Here is a 17,857-nt window from a genome sequence, read left to right on the forward strand (position 1 = left end):
GGTCACGGATCACGGACCCACGGACCCCGTTTTTGCGGACCGTGAAAAAAAAGTCGTGTGCATGAGGCCTAAATCTTTCCATCCATGGGTGTAGGTCACTGCATTCAATCTGGGGTCCAAGTCTAATTTTCATATCTCAAAGTTTCTACTTTTTCTACTAATTGCTTTTGCTTTTCTTTTTGATTTTCTGCAATGTGATATTGCACATTGTAATGCAAAAATGACACGTGATCCTACAGCACAATCTAGTGAGATTCCATCACATGCAATAAATCACTGTTAATCTTTACCATTAAAAGACAAAAACAAAACTGCTCTGCTGCAAAAAACAAACAGGCAAACCCTTTTAAAATCGTGAATTTTGTGTATATTATTCATTTCTCTATAGACTACAGTAGAAAGTCAGACACCTCTTTTTTTTTTTTTTTTTTTTTTTTTTTTTTTATACTTTTAGATTTAGTATGTACTGTATTTATAGGCCACTGCCAATTAATTGTCTGGGAGGTCCATACATACAGAAAAGCAAAATAGACCTTTTTCATTGGCCTCACTTGGCAAATATTTTTTCCACTTCGAAGCTAGGTCAAACTCAGTGGCAACTCTGTTATGAAAAGAAAATGAAGAATATATGTTAGAGGTCAACCTCCAAAAAAAGGGCAGACTGGTAGGCCACTCATTTTACAGCCTGGAGAGTTGGTTCAAAGAGGCAACACAACCCCGAGGCTTCCCAACTTGGACCTAAACCCTTCCCAAGCATATAACCATTGCCCAAATGCATTGGCCATGTGACCACAAGTTCATTCGGGAACACTTTATTTCAAAGGGGCCAGAAGTCAAGGGTCAACAGGTTTAGGCTAGTTTCACATCTGTGGCTGTGCTCTCCGGCAGACTGTTCTGGCAGAGAATGTTGGGATCGGCTGGACAAAAACCGCTGAGTGCAACGGTCATATCTCCTCTGGTTCCCATTATAGTCGAAGGGGTCCGATGGGCAGGTGGCACCATCTGAAAAAGGGAGATCCAGAGAACAGTTGCAGATGGGAAACTAGCCTAAGCCTGGTGAGCCTTGACTTCTTGCCCCTATAAAATATAGTGTTCCTGCATTTGAACCAAGGGGTAATCCTGAATTGTACGATTGATGGCCTATCTTCAGAATCAATATCTGATCAGCAGAGATCCTCCCAACACCCCTCCCAACTGCTGATCAGCTGTTCTGCAGTAGCTCCTGCATCAGAAGTAGCACCAGAACTACACTATCCATTGTGTAGTTGCAGTAATCGTCTCTACTACACAGTGGACGGAACTGTGTAGTTACATCGACTATTGGTGCTGGAGCTACACAGAAACAATCAGAGCTGTGCAGTTAGAGTTGTGGAGTTGGAGTCTAAGTTCGTTTTGAGTGAAATGTACCCACTTTGACTTAAAGTATTGCCTGCTATTAATGTGTAATTTATTTTATTAACTTTCATAAAAGTTTACAAATGTTAGTCAAATATATTTTATGTTCTATCAATCTACGGCTCTTATTTATAAAAAAAGAAGTGATGAGCAGGGTGTTCTAGTGGTGAAAGATAATCAGTTCTCCCCTCTCCCGTGATCTCTCCTGTCCTTTATACTATAAAAAGTGATAAGCATAGTGGTGAAAGATAATCCATTCTCACCTCTTTGGTCCTTATACTATAAACAGTGATAAGTAGAGCGTTCTAGTGGGAATCAATTCTCACCCCTCTGTGTTTTCGCCATGTGCCTAAAACTGTGATGCACATGCTCAGACGTAAGTTCATCTAAAGAACAGAGAATGAAGTTGTGCATGCCTTCAGTCATCTCAGGGCTGCTAGACAGCAATATTAAAGGTGTTGTCCAGGAAAAAGTAACTTTTCACAGATGCAGCCTGCCTCTGCTATTGAAAAAAAAATTCTACTTGCCTACTTCCTGCCACTGTAGTCCGGCATGCCGATTCCTGTGTGCCGATCTAACGGTCTGCTGCTTGTATAATTCATCCATGTCACAGCCATGATCCACTGCAGCCAGTCACTGGCTTCACCGGTGATGTACACACAGGTGAGGTAGGGGGCGGCACAGCCACACAGACAATTAGCGCTAACAGTCAATGCAGTTCACACGGCTGGCGAGAGTACACACGATCGGTGGTGCACAGCTGGACGTGGCGGGTAAAGTGCAATTGGTTCCAGCGAAGAGGAGAAAATAGACAGCGGCACTCACCTGTGTGTGGAGATAACAGCAGCTTTATTCCAAAATCAATGGTGGCAGGGGGCGGACAATTCTAAAGCACGCAATAAACAGCAGTGGACATTACGCGCTACATGCGCTTCCTCAGGCTGTGCGTCACTGCGTGCTTGCGCATCGCTCCTTTTAACTCCCGGCGCAGACCGTTGTCATGGAAATAGACAACCAAGGCTGCGTTCGTGTAAAAGGATAAATCAAACTATAAGAAAACAATGCACATGTAACAACAAAAAGCTATAAGCAATGTGCACAATACGTATGCATAAATTGTAAATATGTTTTTACAAAAAAGAACTGAGGTCATTCCTGTCGTTTAATCCAAGCTCCCCCAGGGCTTGTGTACGCAGGATCCACCTAGCTTCCCTCTGCAGAAGGAGGCGATGTCTATCCCCTCCCTGCAGGGGGGCAGGCACAGTCTCCAAGCCGGAGAAGGAAATACAACCAATATTGCCACCATGATTTGTCTCTTGTGGGCACATCACTTCTGAATCCAGTTATTGGCTGCAGCAGAACATGTGATCATGCCATAGAGGAAGTAAAGAAGCAGTTGATGGGGAAAATAGACTCCCAGGAGACGGTGACCTGTGGATAGCAGGTTATTATGGTCTCACAGGCATAACTTGAAACTCCTGAGCCCTAATGCAAAATTTGCATCAGGGACCCTCACCTACTATTTGCCACGTGTTGCTTTACACTGAAGAGGGGCATTTGGGCCCCTTGGGCATCAGGTCCTGAGCAGTCCTATAGCTATTGGCCACATCACAGTTAATAAATCCGTACCATATTAAATGTATTCGTAATCCCCCATATGTGACCAAAAAAGCAAAATTCTAATCAAAATGTTATAGCGACCAATGCAAACACAAGAAAATGACTAACCTTGTCCTTAAAGCCCAAAGTATTGCTATTCTTAAGGGGTAGAATACCCAAAAAAGTATGTCATGGTAATATCCATGATACATTAGTAGATTAATGTTACTACAGAAGCTGCTTCCTCCTTCTTACTTCGCAAATGGAATGGAAGGAGAACAGGTCCTACAAGCTGAATTTACTACCCTGATAACATCTGGTACTCTGCCATTGTATCTGTCTTCCCATTGTGTTCATGGTTTATTATGCTGCTTGTCTACCTGATAAGATAAGCAAAGACACTTCTCATGTATCGTATTTATCTAGTCTCCTACAGTTCATAGAATTGTCTGTGAAGGTTCACAGTCCTCAAGGTCATGATATATCAGTATTAATAAGTCGGAGCAACTGGACTTCTATATTTTCTCTTGAAGATGTTTTTCTAGTCATCCAAATGGCTTTCTGAAACAGAATGACTTGTACAAGGAATCTCTGGCATAAATACCAGTGACTCATGCTTCAGTCAACAAAATCTCTTTATCATAAGGTGAAGGACCTCATGGAAATAAGACGTTGATTTCATTTGCATGACTAAAGCTATTAGGTATAATTAAACTGCCTAAGGAGAGGTTTTAGAACAGCATTGTAACTGTAGTTGCAATTGAAATTTATATAATTGTGTTCCACAATAGTCTTATGTTTATCTTCCTTCCACTCTAGTTTAGCTCAATAGTGGTCCAAAAATCTCACTCACCTGTGCATTTTTTATGCAAAGCCTATCGGACTGATATATTTTGTTTGGGTTATTTTCTTTTATATAGTTTGAACTTTAATCCTCCTGAATTTCAGCTGCATTTCTTAATCAAAAAAGTAACCCATGAAACCTATCAAGCTCTTTCAGATTGCCTCATTGAGGAGCTACCCCTGCCCCGGCAGGAATTTCTAATCTTCAAGGGTCCAATGGGGGCCTGAGCCCCCTGTTTGAATTAAGGCAGCTCCATAGAGCTGAATGGAGCAGCACCGCACAAGCATGACCCCCAGCTCCATTCAAACGGGTAGAACAGGCCCCCATTGTTGGACGCCCGCCGATCAGTCGCTTATCCCACATCCTGTGGATGGGGAATAAGTTTCCTTCACTGGACAACCCCTTTAAAAGGATGGTATTTGTCAGGTAAATGCACCATTAGATTCAAAGACCTAGATATAGTATTGGTCTTCCGACCCCACTCTCATCTGGTTATAGGAGGCAAAGACCTTCTGGATGTACAGATGTCATTATATCTAGTCACTTGATATATAATGAGTTATTTGAAGATGAAGAATAGGGTTTAACGCACCCCTGTATGTGGTGGTGGTGGTATATGGATGTAATGCACTATGTATTATAGCTGTCCTCAAATGAAAGTTTTGCAAGGACAATATTTGGGTCCCTTACTCTCCAGTAGCTTGTTGTAGAACACCTCCTGTATGTCTAAAAATCCACCAGCATTTGTAAAGGTTCATTTACATTGGTCAATTATTGGGACGATTTGAACATTCATGACAATCCCAACTCCCAATGCTCCCAGTTATCAGCTCATGTAAATGTGCCACCAGTCACCAGCCCCCCCCCCCCCCCCATTAATGAGCAAACACCTGTTCATTTGGTAAAAGCATTGTAAACAGCAATCTGTGCCTAGAAACAATTAATCTGTATGGGGGCAAGCAATAGCAGAAGCAATTGCACATCCCTATACAGCAGAGGTGATTGTTGCTTGTAAATGCAGCTCTTACCTCCGACGAGCAGGCACTTATTGGGATTGAAAAGTTTGTTCCTGATAGTTGCCAGTTCAGCTGTCTCGTGTATGGACCTTGAAGGGGATGTCTCACGTCAGCAAATGGCATTTATTGTGTAGAGGAAGTTAATACAAAGCACTTACTAATGTAATTTTATTTTCCATATTGCTTCCTTTGCTGCCTGGATTCATTTTTCCATCACATTTATACACTGCTCTTTTCCATGGTTATGACCATCCTGCAATCCATCAGCGGTGGACATGCTTGCACACTATAGGAAAAAGCACTAACCTGTGTGTGCTCCCATGGTCCCAGAGGCCGGCGCTTTATTCTAAAGTGTGCAAGCACGACCACCACTGATGGATTTCAGGGAGGTGGTAACCATGGAAACCAGCCGTGTATAATGTGATGGAAAAATGAATTCCGCCAGCAAAGGAAGCAATATGTGTAATAACAATACATTAGCAAGTGGTTTGTATTAACTTTCTCTACATGATAAATGCCACTTACTGAAGTGAGACAACCCCTTTAAAGGGTTTGTCCATCTTGTTCTTACTGCTGATCTATCCTTTGGATAGGGCCTCAGCATCTGATCGGCAGGGGTCCACTCGCAGTAGCAATGCAGCCTTCTCTCTGCTTCCTACGGGTCAGTAACATCACGACTATTGGCCGGGGCGCAGCTCAGCCCCATTGAGAGAGAAAGGAGTACAGAATATACTGACTGTTGAGGGCTAATTTAAAGGATGTACAATTACTATTCTATAGCATCAGGACTCACTGCTACTGGAAAGGGTAGTTTGCTGCAGCGCCCACTACGCTTTTACTACGTATTGGCTACCTGCTGGAGAATCTACACCCTGCTTTGGGAATTGCAGTGCATATTGGTAATGTGCACCCCTTTGGTCGACTTGGAAAGCGTTTTGGTTCCAATAGTGAGACTCGGCCATCTTACTGCCGCTTATCCCATGTTCAGCTTTGGAGGTATTGTGTCTGTACTCTGGGGAGACTGAACTGAATGTGAAAAAGGCCGCCCCCCTAGGGCCCTATAATCTGGTTGGTACCCAGGTGTAGGAATGGCCGAGTGGTATGGGGTGGCCTACAATGTCCCTTAATGTTTGTGTCACGCTTCTACCTGGATACGACTAGACCCCAGGCATAGACTCCAAAGCAGCAAACATTATAGTTGAGGAGTTTGAAGAAATAATTTAGTCCAGACCTTGTGATGAAGTTGAATAGCAGCTTTACTTTGGTAAACGTTCATCAGAAACTATCTTCAAACTTTGTCTTGGTTCCAGCAGACTTTAGCATTAAAACTCTGGCAGGCAAACCCAACTCTGCTACATCTGTTGCTCTCTTGCTCTGCTGTACTGACAGGCTGACTGTATGACTCAGCTTTTGCTGTATGATGCAACTTCTCTCTGTAGTCTGTCTCTTTAAGTTATACCAGGGAACTTTCTTCCTGGCTTCTGAGGCTTCAAGCTTTGGCCTCCATGTCCAGCTGAGCTTAGGGTGCTCTGGCTGGCTTGGGCACGTCCTGAAGAGACGTGGCCCTGCACACCTTCACCTAGCTTGGGGTACGCTAGGACTGACCTCTAACTGATCCCCACCCTTCCTGCAGGAAGTCAGACTCGCCCACTTCTCCACACAGGGGGGTTAGAATGAAATGGAAAGTTCCATTCTATCTAACTGTAGCTCTGCCTTGTTTGCTGCCACCTGCTTGTAAACCAGGCACATTATACACAGATAGGAGTGGTAATGCCACTCTGGGCGTTACAAATGCTTCCAGTGTCTTTCTTTCATTATGAACTGCCTAAACTACCTCAGTAAAGAAGACTTGATTTATAAACCCTACACTGGCCTGGTTATTTCCTTGCGCCACCATTGCACTGCTGCCATTATCCAGCCCTGCACCTGCCCTCCTGCCTTGCACCCTGCCAAATGTTCATTATTATCGGAACTCCAACTACCACCAGATGGGGGTCCTCAAAAGATCCAGGGTGTGCCCCAAGGGAAGAAATGGTGGGTCCTCCATTCACTGCACAGCCCCAAGGAGCACTGGTGTGAGAACAGCTTACTTTCAGCCACTACTACTATCTGCACCATCACTACCACCCCCATCCTCCTCACAGCACTCCCCGACGGGTTACTGCATTGGCTCTCCCATCTTGGCCATGGGACAACGCCTTTAAGAATTAATACAACTGAGGATGTAGTATTAATTGGAATGGATCTGGTAACATAACAATAATTAGGCTACATTTGCATATCAATTAAGGTGATTTGGCTGCCTGCTCTGGCACAAATGCCGGTCGGACAAACGAAGTTGCCTGCAACCCAGAATTTATGCTGGAAAGCGGCCGCACTTCATTATAGTCAATGGGGATCCGGTGGTGAAGTAGAGAATCCGTCAGGCTGCTTTGTGCTGAAACAGCTTGCCAGATCTTCTTGATGGAAATGTGAAATCGGCCTTAAAGTGGTTGTGTTACTTCAGGAAATAGTATTTATTATGTAGAGAAGGTTAATACAAGGCACTTACTAATGTATTGTTGTTATCCATATTACTTCCTTTGCTGGCTGGATTCATTTTTCCATCACATTATACACTTCTTGTTCCCATGGTTACAACCACCCTGCAATCCAGCAGCAGTGGCTGTGCTTGCACACTATAGAAAAAAGCACAACCCTATGTGCGCTTCTGCGGTTTCGACCACTAGTGAGGCTGGCACTTTTTCTTATAGTGTGCAAGCACGGCCATTGCTGCTGGATTGCAGGATGGTTGTAACTATGGAAACGAGCAGTGTATAATGTGATGGAAAAATGAATCCAGCCAGCAGAGGAGACCATTCCGCTACATAATAAATGCTATTTGTTGAAGTGACACAGCCCCTTTAAGCCTCTAAGGGGAGATTTTTACCCAGAAGTTTCTGGGAATTGTAAATGCCAGTATCTTATTGTAAAGTTGCTTGGAGATAAGAGAGGTCTATAAATCACATTGAGCAATATTTCATTTAGAAAGGTGTCCTGCACTACCATAGTTGATTCAACGAATGATACCTAATTCACGAAAATAAAGCGTGGACCCTGGTGACCCTGTGTGTCTGCGTATGTGCGGTTCAGTATTGCAACACAAGCATTCTTTTAGCATAAACCAGGTTTTTACTGGGCAAAACACAGGAAGAAGGAAACTCCGCATTTACTCAAATAGACTTTCCCACAAAAGCATTTTTACAATGGTATATAGGACGCATCTCACGCTGCACTTTCCTTATCTACCATTCCTTCCAGACTGCAGAGTCACATACTCCACCTACTCTCTACCAACAGCGAGGGCTAAAACTACACTATAATTGGAAACTCTAAAGAAAAGAAGCACTCCGGGATTTTAGTTACTTTGCCTATGTCATGCACGATAGGCCTTTATTAAAGAATAAGATATAGAGGCTCTTGTGTATAATAAGCTAATCCTTTTATAGTCCCACCGTGGGGAAATTCAGTGTTATAGCAGCACAGAGAGTACAAAAACTCCAAAATAAGGCATTACTGTGACAGTGGGTTACAGATAAAAAGTAAAAAAATAAGGTATATAGATATCACAGCTTAAAAAATGTAGTCTCTGGGTGGGATGATATCACCAGGAACCCAGTAGGCTAGGCTATGAGTGCAGTCTGACTATCTCCGTTTTTGAGTTGATGTTGGTTGTACAGCCTAACATCTGCAGGGAAGTATGACTTCCGATAGCGCTCCTTCTCACACTTGGGGTTAAGCAGTCGGTCACTGACGGTACTGCCTGGTGCCATCACAGTCTCATGCAAGGGATGGGAGTTATTCGCCAGCAAGGAGATCAACTTGGACAGTATCCTTCTCACCTACCACTTGCACTGGGTCTAGGGGCTCCCCAGGATGTAGCTCACCCTTCTAATCAGTTTGTGAAGTGTCTTCCTATCCCTGGTTGAGATGCTGCTACACCAGCAGGCAACTCAAGAAGATGGCTGATGCCACTACAGAGTTGGACTGGACCCTAAAGGTCCCTTTACACAGGAGGACAAAGCAGCAGATAGTCGAGAAGGAAGCAATCGCCTGCTCGCTGGTGGAGGAGCCCTACACCAGAGTATGGAGAGGCGCAATAGTTAATGCCATTGCTCTTCCCCATACTGACTACCTGTTTGCCGGCAGCATATTTGCACAGCATGATCTGCTGCGGGCAAATGATAGTTTTTGTGTGTGCACAAACAATCAAATTACCTGACTGGCTTATTTATCGGGTAATCGGTGTTAAATTTACACTGCCAGATAATTATCTTTGGGATTCTCGGCCCATGTATAGGGCCCTTAAGAAGTGGCCTCTGCTCTCCAAAAGCTTTCAGCCTCCTAAGCAGGTAGAGACTGCTGTGTCCCTTTCTGTATAGTGCGTCCACGTTATCTGCCCAGTACAACTTATTATTGAGCAGCAGACCCAAGTATTTATAACTGTTGACTATCTCAATGTCCGTCCCCTGGATGTTCACTGGTTTAGGAGGATTTCTGTGCTGGTGGAAGTCAATCAACACGTCCTTAGTCTACCCAGCATTGATCCTACAGTGGTTCCGCAGGCACCAATCAACAGATTCCCGGGTCAGTTCTCTGTACTTCATGTCATCCTCATCTGTGATGAGGCCTACTATTGCCAAGTCACCACAGAACTTCTGTAAGTAGCAGCTAAATGAGTTGTACCTGAAGTCTGCAGTGTACAGTGTGAAGAGGAAAGGAGCAAGAACTGTACCCTAAGATGCTGCTGTACTACAAATCAAGGTGTCTGACACACAGTCTTGGGCGCTCTCATACTGAGGTCAGTTTGTCAGATAGTCTCAGATCCAATTGGACAGGTGATGGTCCACTCCAACAAGATCTGTGTCTGCATGTTTTATTTGATGTGTAATTTGTGGGTTGGCAGCCATCTTGATTCCTTCTCTCCTTAGATATGATTGTCCTAAAGAATCCTACATTTCCACTCACGCCTGGCTTTGCAGACACAGAGGGGGCGGAGTATTCTCACACTGCACTGGTCTGTGTTCTCTGAGGGCAGCAAAAACAGATTAGTGACACAGCTGATATCCCCCACACTGCAGGGTCTCCATGTTCTCCCATGTGATGAAACTTGAGCCTGGTCTGCCCTCTCTGCCCTGTCAACTCTTACATACAGGATGCAGTGTAAAGCTACATCCCATAAAACTAAACTGGAGAGTCAGCACACACAGATAGTACAGGCAGATTTATATAGCTGCAGCTAATCAGGGGCATAGCTACCATGGAAGGAGGGAAAGCATCTGCTACAGGGTCTGAAGTTAGGAAGGGGCTCTGGAGGAGTCCTAGCACTGGTATTATTCCCCAATCCGTGTTCTTTTTTTCCTGGAAGCCTGCACTTCACTAAGTCCTGGCAGTGCACTGCTTCAGGGTAGGACATAGTGTGCGTAGGAGTGCACTATGAACTGACGCTGTGTGACGTCAAGTCATAGTGTAGTGCATGCCTAGACACAATGCTGCAGTTTTTTGAGGGGAGGGGGGACCCACTCAAAAATATCCTGTGGGGCCCAGTCAGTTCTAGTTATGCTATCACTGGTACAAGTGATCAGAAGATGGCTAAAAATGTTTTTTAAAAGATAAAAAAAAAATAACTGGAACCGTCACATCTGAAAATGTCCAAACTATTATCATATAAAAATATTTTTTCCTGCATGTTGAATGCCGTAACAGACAAATCACCTTTACGCTTCCACAAAATTGATTAAAGTGTGATTAAAAAGTCATATATACCCCCAAAATGGTGCCTAAAAAAAAAAATAGAGCTCACCCCGCAAAACACAAGCCCCCACACAGCTCCTTAGAAAAAAATGTAAAAAAGTTATAGCCATCAGCATATAGTGATGGAAAAATGTATTTTTCTAAAGTTTTATTTTATTTTTAGAAGTAGAAATAAATAAGAATATAAACCATATAAATACTTGTTATATAAGCTTGTTATGACATTTTTAGCACATATTGAACGCCATAAAACTATGGAGGGAATTCATCCTTATATGTAATTTTTCCTTGCTCTAAGATTGTATTTAATGCTTTGAGTGCTGTCAGAGAAAACTTGATAAATTTATTGAAGCCTTCATGATGACAATATGCATAATAAAAAAAATCTATCCAAACTCAAGAAAAATGTATGTGGAAAAGTAAAGCAATTACAGTTCAACTTTTATTTTTTCTGTAAAGCAAATCTGTCTTCTCTCTTGATTTGTCTTCTTTGGTAAAACCCTTTATTTCCAATAAAATAAGTTTTAGATCATTAAGCCCTGTGTTGTGGTCTGTGGTGTTCCTAATTTATTAAACCTGGAATGTATAAATTAGTAACAGTGTGTTACCATTCACCAGTCAATGAGGCATTTCCAAAAATTGTGCACAATGTTGAGGGGAATTATTTATTGTGTGCCAGGAGAAGTAACAGACAAACAGCACAAGGCAGCATTAAAAAAAAAAAAAAAAAAAGCTTCTGCATTGTAATTTATGGCCAACATAGGTATTTAGTAAATTGGTCATGTACAATCCTCTTTAAACATACAGGCGTGAAAACCTAAAAACTATCTTTGAGAAAACATAGCCTTGTTGCCCATAGCAAGAATCCACTATATTCGGGGCGTATACACAGATCTCATAGGGCCTCATAGAAAAACGTAGTACGGGCCCCCCTGCCCCACCTAGTTTAGAGAACGTACTTTTTGCGCCAGTCACTCCCAGGCAATGCAGAATGCAAAATGCCAAAACTTTGATGAATTAACTTTTTTTTTTTATACAAACTGTAATAAAAAAATGCCTTTGACCTCAATCACTTTATCCTACTTTTATGTTGGAAAAAGCGGTACACGTGCTTCAAAATTGTGGCACTCATTTTTCAACGTATTTGCATCATTACACTATTACAAAGCAGTCTGCCTTAAGCCACCACTAGGGGGAGCTCAGTGCATAGGGATTTATGCAATTACCATGGAAGCTGTAATCCTAATCAGCAGTGTTTTCACATGGGTAAGAGAAGTTCAGTGCCAGGCCGCTTCCTCCCCTGGCCCCGTAGCAGTGGCGTGGGCTGTCTCCATTGCAAGTATGCTGAGTATTGGTCAATAAAAAATGTTGGGTTATTATTGTTACAATGATTTTTCTTTAGTACAATACTGATGACCTATTCTCAAGATAGGTCATCAATATCAGATCACTGATCTCAGCTGTTTGAAGAGGCTGCAGTGCTCTGATGACTTCTTCTGCCCCTTCTGGGCATACCAAGCACAGCGCCGTACATTGTATAGTGGATGTGCTTGGTATTGTAGCCCAGGCCAATTCACTTGAATGGGACTGAGCTGCATATAGGCCATGTGGCCAATGAACGTGACTTCACTGGACTAGGAAGAGCCCTCAGCACTCACTGGATCACCACAGCCTCTTCAAACAGCTGATTGTGGAGGTGCCAGGATTTGGACCCCCATGATCTGATAATGATGACTTATTGGTCACCAATGTTGCGCCCCTGAAAAAAATGTAGCTAATAAGCATTTTAACCCCTTAGTGACCACCTATACGTGTTTTTACGGCAATCACTAAGGGGCCTTAGGCTGGGCCACCGTATTTTTACGGCGGCTCGGGCTAAGCACTGCACGGCTCCCCCGTGCAGCAGGGAGCGCGGACCCGGCTCTCACATGAGAGCCGGGGGCCTGCTCTAACAGCCCTGACCAGCAGAAGTGCCGTTCCGGGCTGTTTAACCCTTTACATGCCGGGCGCAATTGCGCCCGCTGCATGTAAAGTGGTGACAGAGGGAGTGGACTCCCTCTGTCTCCCATCAGCACCCCGAAAATGCGATCGTGGGGTGCTGATGTGTTCGGAAGCTTACCTTGCTTCCGATCAGGGCCCCGAGCCTGTCTTCAGTTCTCTCCAGCAGGCTGTGCCTCTCTGGCGCAGCCTGCTGGTCAATCTTTGAATAGCATTGCTATTGAAATGTAATGCCTTATAGAGATAATGCATTACATTTTAAAAGCAATCAAAATACTGTATATTATAGTCCCCTTGTGGGACTTTTAAGTATTTAAAAAAAATAGAAAAAAAATACACCTTTATTAAATAAATAAAAATCCGTAAAATAAAAAAATATGCTTTTTTTCCATTGAAAATACGCTATTTTTCCCCATCTCCCTCCCAGAAAGAGTCAATAAAAGTTAATCAGAAATTTATGTGTACCCCATTAAAAACTACAACTTGTCCCGTAAAAAACAAGCCCTCATAAAGCTATATAGACAAAAAAATAAAAAAGTTATAGCTCTTGGAACGAGACCATGAAAAAAGGAAGAAAAACGCTTGGTCATAAAGGCCCAAACAGGCTTGGTCACTAAGGGGTTAATGACCCCACGCTCCAATGACGGCATCACATTTTCTTTCCAGTATGTGATTGTGTTGTTCTAAGAGGTTTCTCTCTTTTGCTTTCCAGAATCTGTAACCATCACATTACCGTCTACAGACAACATAACCATCCATATAAAACGTGGTATAAATGCCCCCTCACCACCTTGTTATATCTGCACTCCAACCTGCAAAGAGTCAAGTCTTGAGATATCAAGAGGCAAACGAGTGGATTACTCCTTCAGCTGCAAGACGCCAGAGATGTACTTCATCATGGAAATCATTAGGACTATCAGTGAGTTCAGGACACCTTATATTTATATCTAGTTTTTTTTATTATTACTTTTGCAATTTGAACTACTACTTAATGACTTATTAGCCACTTTCTTCTTCTGTATTCATAAAATGATGATTGAAATTTAATTTACAGCAATTTCCTAATATACCTCTATTAGGGTGTTTCATTTTGTAATGGGAAAAAAATTAAATGTAAAATGTTTGCAGACTTTGCTTACACCCAGAGTCTCGGTGATCTAAAAGATATATATGCCACATTTCAAGAAGATTGGATAATATTTAGAGGTTGCATACTTATACGCATATGAAATGAGCACCTTAAGTTAAGTTGCCTATAGAGCTTTGAAATCCATACATGTGGCGCTTCACCTTCACTGTATGAGCAGCCAATTGTTGGGAAGGAAGGGCTGCAGGTCCGAACATGTAAACCCAACTTCCGTCTGTACCCTCTAAATGATACTGTTTGAACAAATAAAAGGGATAAGTTAGTCACAAATTAATTATATTTCCTTAAAGGGCTTATCCATCCCCTATAATGACCCCCCCCCCCCCCCGAATGCCTGGGCATCTCATATAGGTTATACTTGCCTGCTCCCTGGAACCCATATCCCTGCAGATCCCTGCCACGGCTGGGATGAGCCTCCTTAGCATCATGTCCCCATCACGGCCTGCTATTGGCTGCTTCCCACCGTCGCAGAATGTTTTAATTTGCGCAACGGGGATCAGGGGCAGGCATCAGGAGCGATGGAAGAGCGGGGTAAGTATAACCTATATGAGGAGCCTTTGCATTGGGAAGGTCATTATAGGGGTGGATAACCCCTTTAACTAAGGACTATTCCAAAAACTTTTTTCTAGTGTAGGGAGGTACTGACTTTCAGGGCTGTCTAGGATTTTACTATTGATGGTCTATCCTCCAAATAGGACTTCAATATCTGATCGGTGGGGATCTGACATCATGCACCCCTGCGAATGAGCGGTTTCAGGGTAGATCCAGTACTGGAACTACACAGCTGTATCCAGAGTACAATGGTTGGAACTGGCTACTGCAGCACCCTTGCCATTCAGTTCAATGGATGAAGCTTTTCAGCAATCGGGTCCTTCCAAAACACAGTTGATGAACTGTGTAGTTCCTGCACCGGAGCCTCTGCAGAACAGCCAGTCATGGTGGCAGGATGTCAGACCCCCATCGATCAGATATTGATGGCCTATCCTCAGGATAGGCCATCCTTAGTAAAATCCTGGGCAACCCCTTTAAGGAGACTAGCTGTGTATCTCCACTATGTCTGCATACACAGCTTGTCTCATTCGGGAGAGCCAGTACCTCCTCTGTGTCCAAGGAATCTCACTCAGCCAGCCAAATTCCTACTCCATACTTTAGAGAGGCAAGAACCTTAAAACAGCAATCTGTGGATGGATTCATGACTTGGCTACTTTTCCTTGTCATGTTCCAAAGCTCGTTAAATAGTCAAACATTGACTCACAGGGAGGCTGGGATCCACTTCCAATAGGTGGCACTAGGTTCTCTTTCTCTGGAAGATACTTCTTTCCATATTTTTGTTTTCATAGTTTACATAAAGGAAATGTGTCATCAGATAATTGCATTGTTTAAATCAGGTTTTCATGTTAAATATTTTGAAAGAATTTTTTATGATTTAAAAAAAATAAAAAATTCAGAGTCCCTATCTACACTACTCAACAGTGAAATTGCAACACCAAGAAGCAAAAGTTGTGGAATTATGAATAGGAAGGCTAATGATATGCAAATTATAAAAAATGTAAACAAAATATTCAAAACTTCTCAAATTATTCAGTATTGAGTATAAACACCACATGCATAAACACCTTACAGGTCTTTATATGCTATCAGTGTGGTCATTAATGGTTGTCTGAGAACAAATCGTCAAGACTGCTGGCAGCTCCCTTTGCAATTGCAGATCAATAACGTCCCAGATGTGCTTGATGGGAGACAAGTCCAGGGACCTTGCAGGCCATGGTAGCACATATAGGCTACGTAGGCTGCTCACAGTAGCACAAGCAACATGAAGCTTGGTATTGTCCTGTTAAGGCTACTTTCACACTAGCGTTCGGAGCGGGTCCGTCTGATGTTTCATCAGACGGATCCGCTCCTATAATGCAGACTGATCCGTCTGCATTATAACTTAGAAAAATTTCTAAGTGTGAAAGTAGCCTGAGCGGATCCGTTCAGACTTTACATTGAAAGTCAATGGGGGACGGATCCGCTTGAAGATTGAGCCATATGGTGTCATCTTCAAGCGGATCCGTCCCCATTGACTTCCATTATAAGTCTGGACGGATCCGCTCGCCTCCGCACGGCCAGACGGACACCCGAACGCTGCTTGCAGCGTTCAGGTGTCCGCTCACTGAGCGGAGCGGAGGCTGAGCGCTGGCAGGCGGATGCATTCTCAGTGGATCCACCTCCACTGAGAATGCATTAGGGCCAGACGGCTGCGTTCAGGGCCGCTTGTGAGCCCCTTCAAACGGAGCTCACGAGCGGACACCTGAACGCAGGTGTGAAAGTAGCCTAATGAAAACAGCTCCTGGGACACTTTGGAGGAAAGGCCATATCGCTGGTTCCACGACCAAATCAAGTTAATGCCAACCTGTTAGTGTACATGAAATAAAGACTAGAGGGGTTCGACAACCCTACATTATGCCATCCCACACCATAATCCCGGGATTAGGACCTGTGTGACATTCCCTTGTGAAGGCCTCTTCATGGCATTGTGCACATGGTCTACAGACCAATCTTCAGCTATCATACCATCTGAGACAAAAGCGGCCATCATCGCTGAAATGTATAGCCCTTTATATTCCAGCCTTGCTGTCCACCATGATGGCCTTTTAAAGTGGAAGTGTGAGGTCAGTGGAACACCTGTCGCTGGACGTCTGGCTCATAGCCAAGTGTCATGCAGATGTCTTGTAATGATGTGTGTAGACACTTTCCTAGGCTTGGGATGTGATGTCCAGTTTCACTTGCAGTATAAAATGGATCGCTACGCTCCATTCTTTTAATCAAATGATCTGTCCATGCAGAGCTTCACCTCTGGGCACCTCTTGCTGTCATTCCAGTTTGTTATTCTCCCAACCACTGGGACAACACAACATTGAACAGTGCTGACATCTTGGCCTAGGCATGTGGCGATCTTCCAGTGTGATAAACCAAGATCTCTTATTTGAAGGATTCTATCCCAGTTTGGTGGTGATAACTGACATGTCCATGAACAATAGGCATCACACAATCAACCCACACGACTTGATCCAATTTTTAAGGTTTCAAGTAGCTATAAAACATTTATTTCAATTTGGCTAGTATCCGACACTCACATGACACAGATTGGAGCTATTTGCTTGAAGGATACCTGCTACTTCCTCAATTTGCATAAACTTATGGCTTGTCTTTTTTACATAGTAACATAGTTTATAAGGCTGAAAAAAGACATTTGTCCATCCAGTTCGGCCTGTCATCCTGCAAGTTGATCCAGAGGAAGGCAAAAAAAAACCCTGTGAGGTAGAAGCCAATTTTCCCCAGTTAAGGGGGGAAATAATTCCTTCCCGACTCCAATCAGGCAATCAGAATAACTCCCTGGATCAACGACCCCTCTGTAGTAGCTATATCCTGTAATATTATTACACTCCAGAAATACATCCAGGCCCCTCTTGAATTCCTTTATTGTACTCACCATCACCACCTCCTCAGGCAGAGAGTTCCATGGTCTCACTGCTCTTACCGTAAAGAATCCTCTTCTATGTTTGTGTACAAACCTTCTTTCCTCCAGACGCAGAGGATGTCCCCTCGTCACAGTCACAGTCCTGGGGATAAATAGATGATGGGATAGATCTCTGTCCTGACCCCTGATATATTTATACATAGTCATTAGATCTCCCCTTTTTGGTGTTGGAATTTCACTGTTGAGCAGTGTATGTTTTGTTTTTTTGTTTTTTTTAATCCTAGATTGCTGTAGATTTCGCACTGGCCACTAGGTGTAAACTATGTCAAGAATTCCTGTTTTTTGAACACTGCCACATGAGACAAAAGACAGGAGGGGACCTCAATGAATTTTATGGTAGAGATTTCTATGCAAGTTCTGTGACCTGTGCAGAGGTCGGGAGGGAGTAGATAAATTGTGACACCAACTAATGGAAATGGTAAAATGCGTGTTATCTATACAGAGGTGTCATTGTAATTCTGCCTTTGATAATGTTATGGCTACTGATTAGTTACCTGTACCGAACAGGAAGTCTCAACATATTAAAACTGCAGGATTTGAGT

General features: G+C 43.2%; 1 protein-coding gene across 1 annotated transcript in view; it reads left to right on the forward strand.

Moving 5' to 3' along the window:
- Nucleotides 1–17,857, forward strand: part of CDCP1 (CUB domain containing protein 1) — a 67,738-nt gene that overhangs the window by 20,760 nt on the left and 29,121 nt on the right. Inside the window, exon 2 of the mRNA XM_044294961.1 lies at nt 13,358–13,564. Coding sequence (XP_044150896.1) covers nt 13,358–13,564 — 207 coding nt within the window. The remainder of the gene's footprint in view (nt 1–13,357; nt 13,565–17,857) is intronic.

Source organism: Bufo gargarizans, chromosome 5 (assembly GCF_014858855.1).
Source record: "Bufo gargarizans isolate SCDJY-AF-19 chromosome 5, ASM1485885v1, whole genome shotgun sequence".
NCBI lineage: Eukaryota > Metazoa > Chordata > Amphibia > Anura > Bufonidae > Bufo > Bufo gargarizans.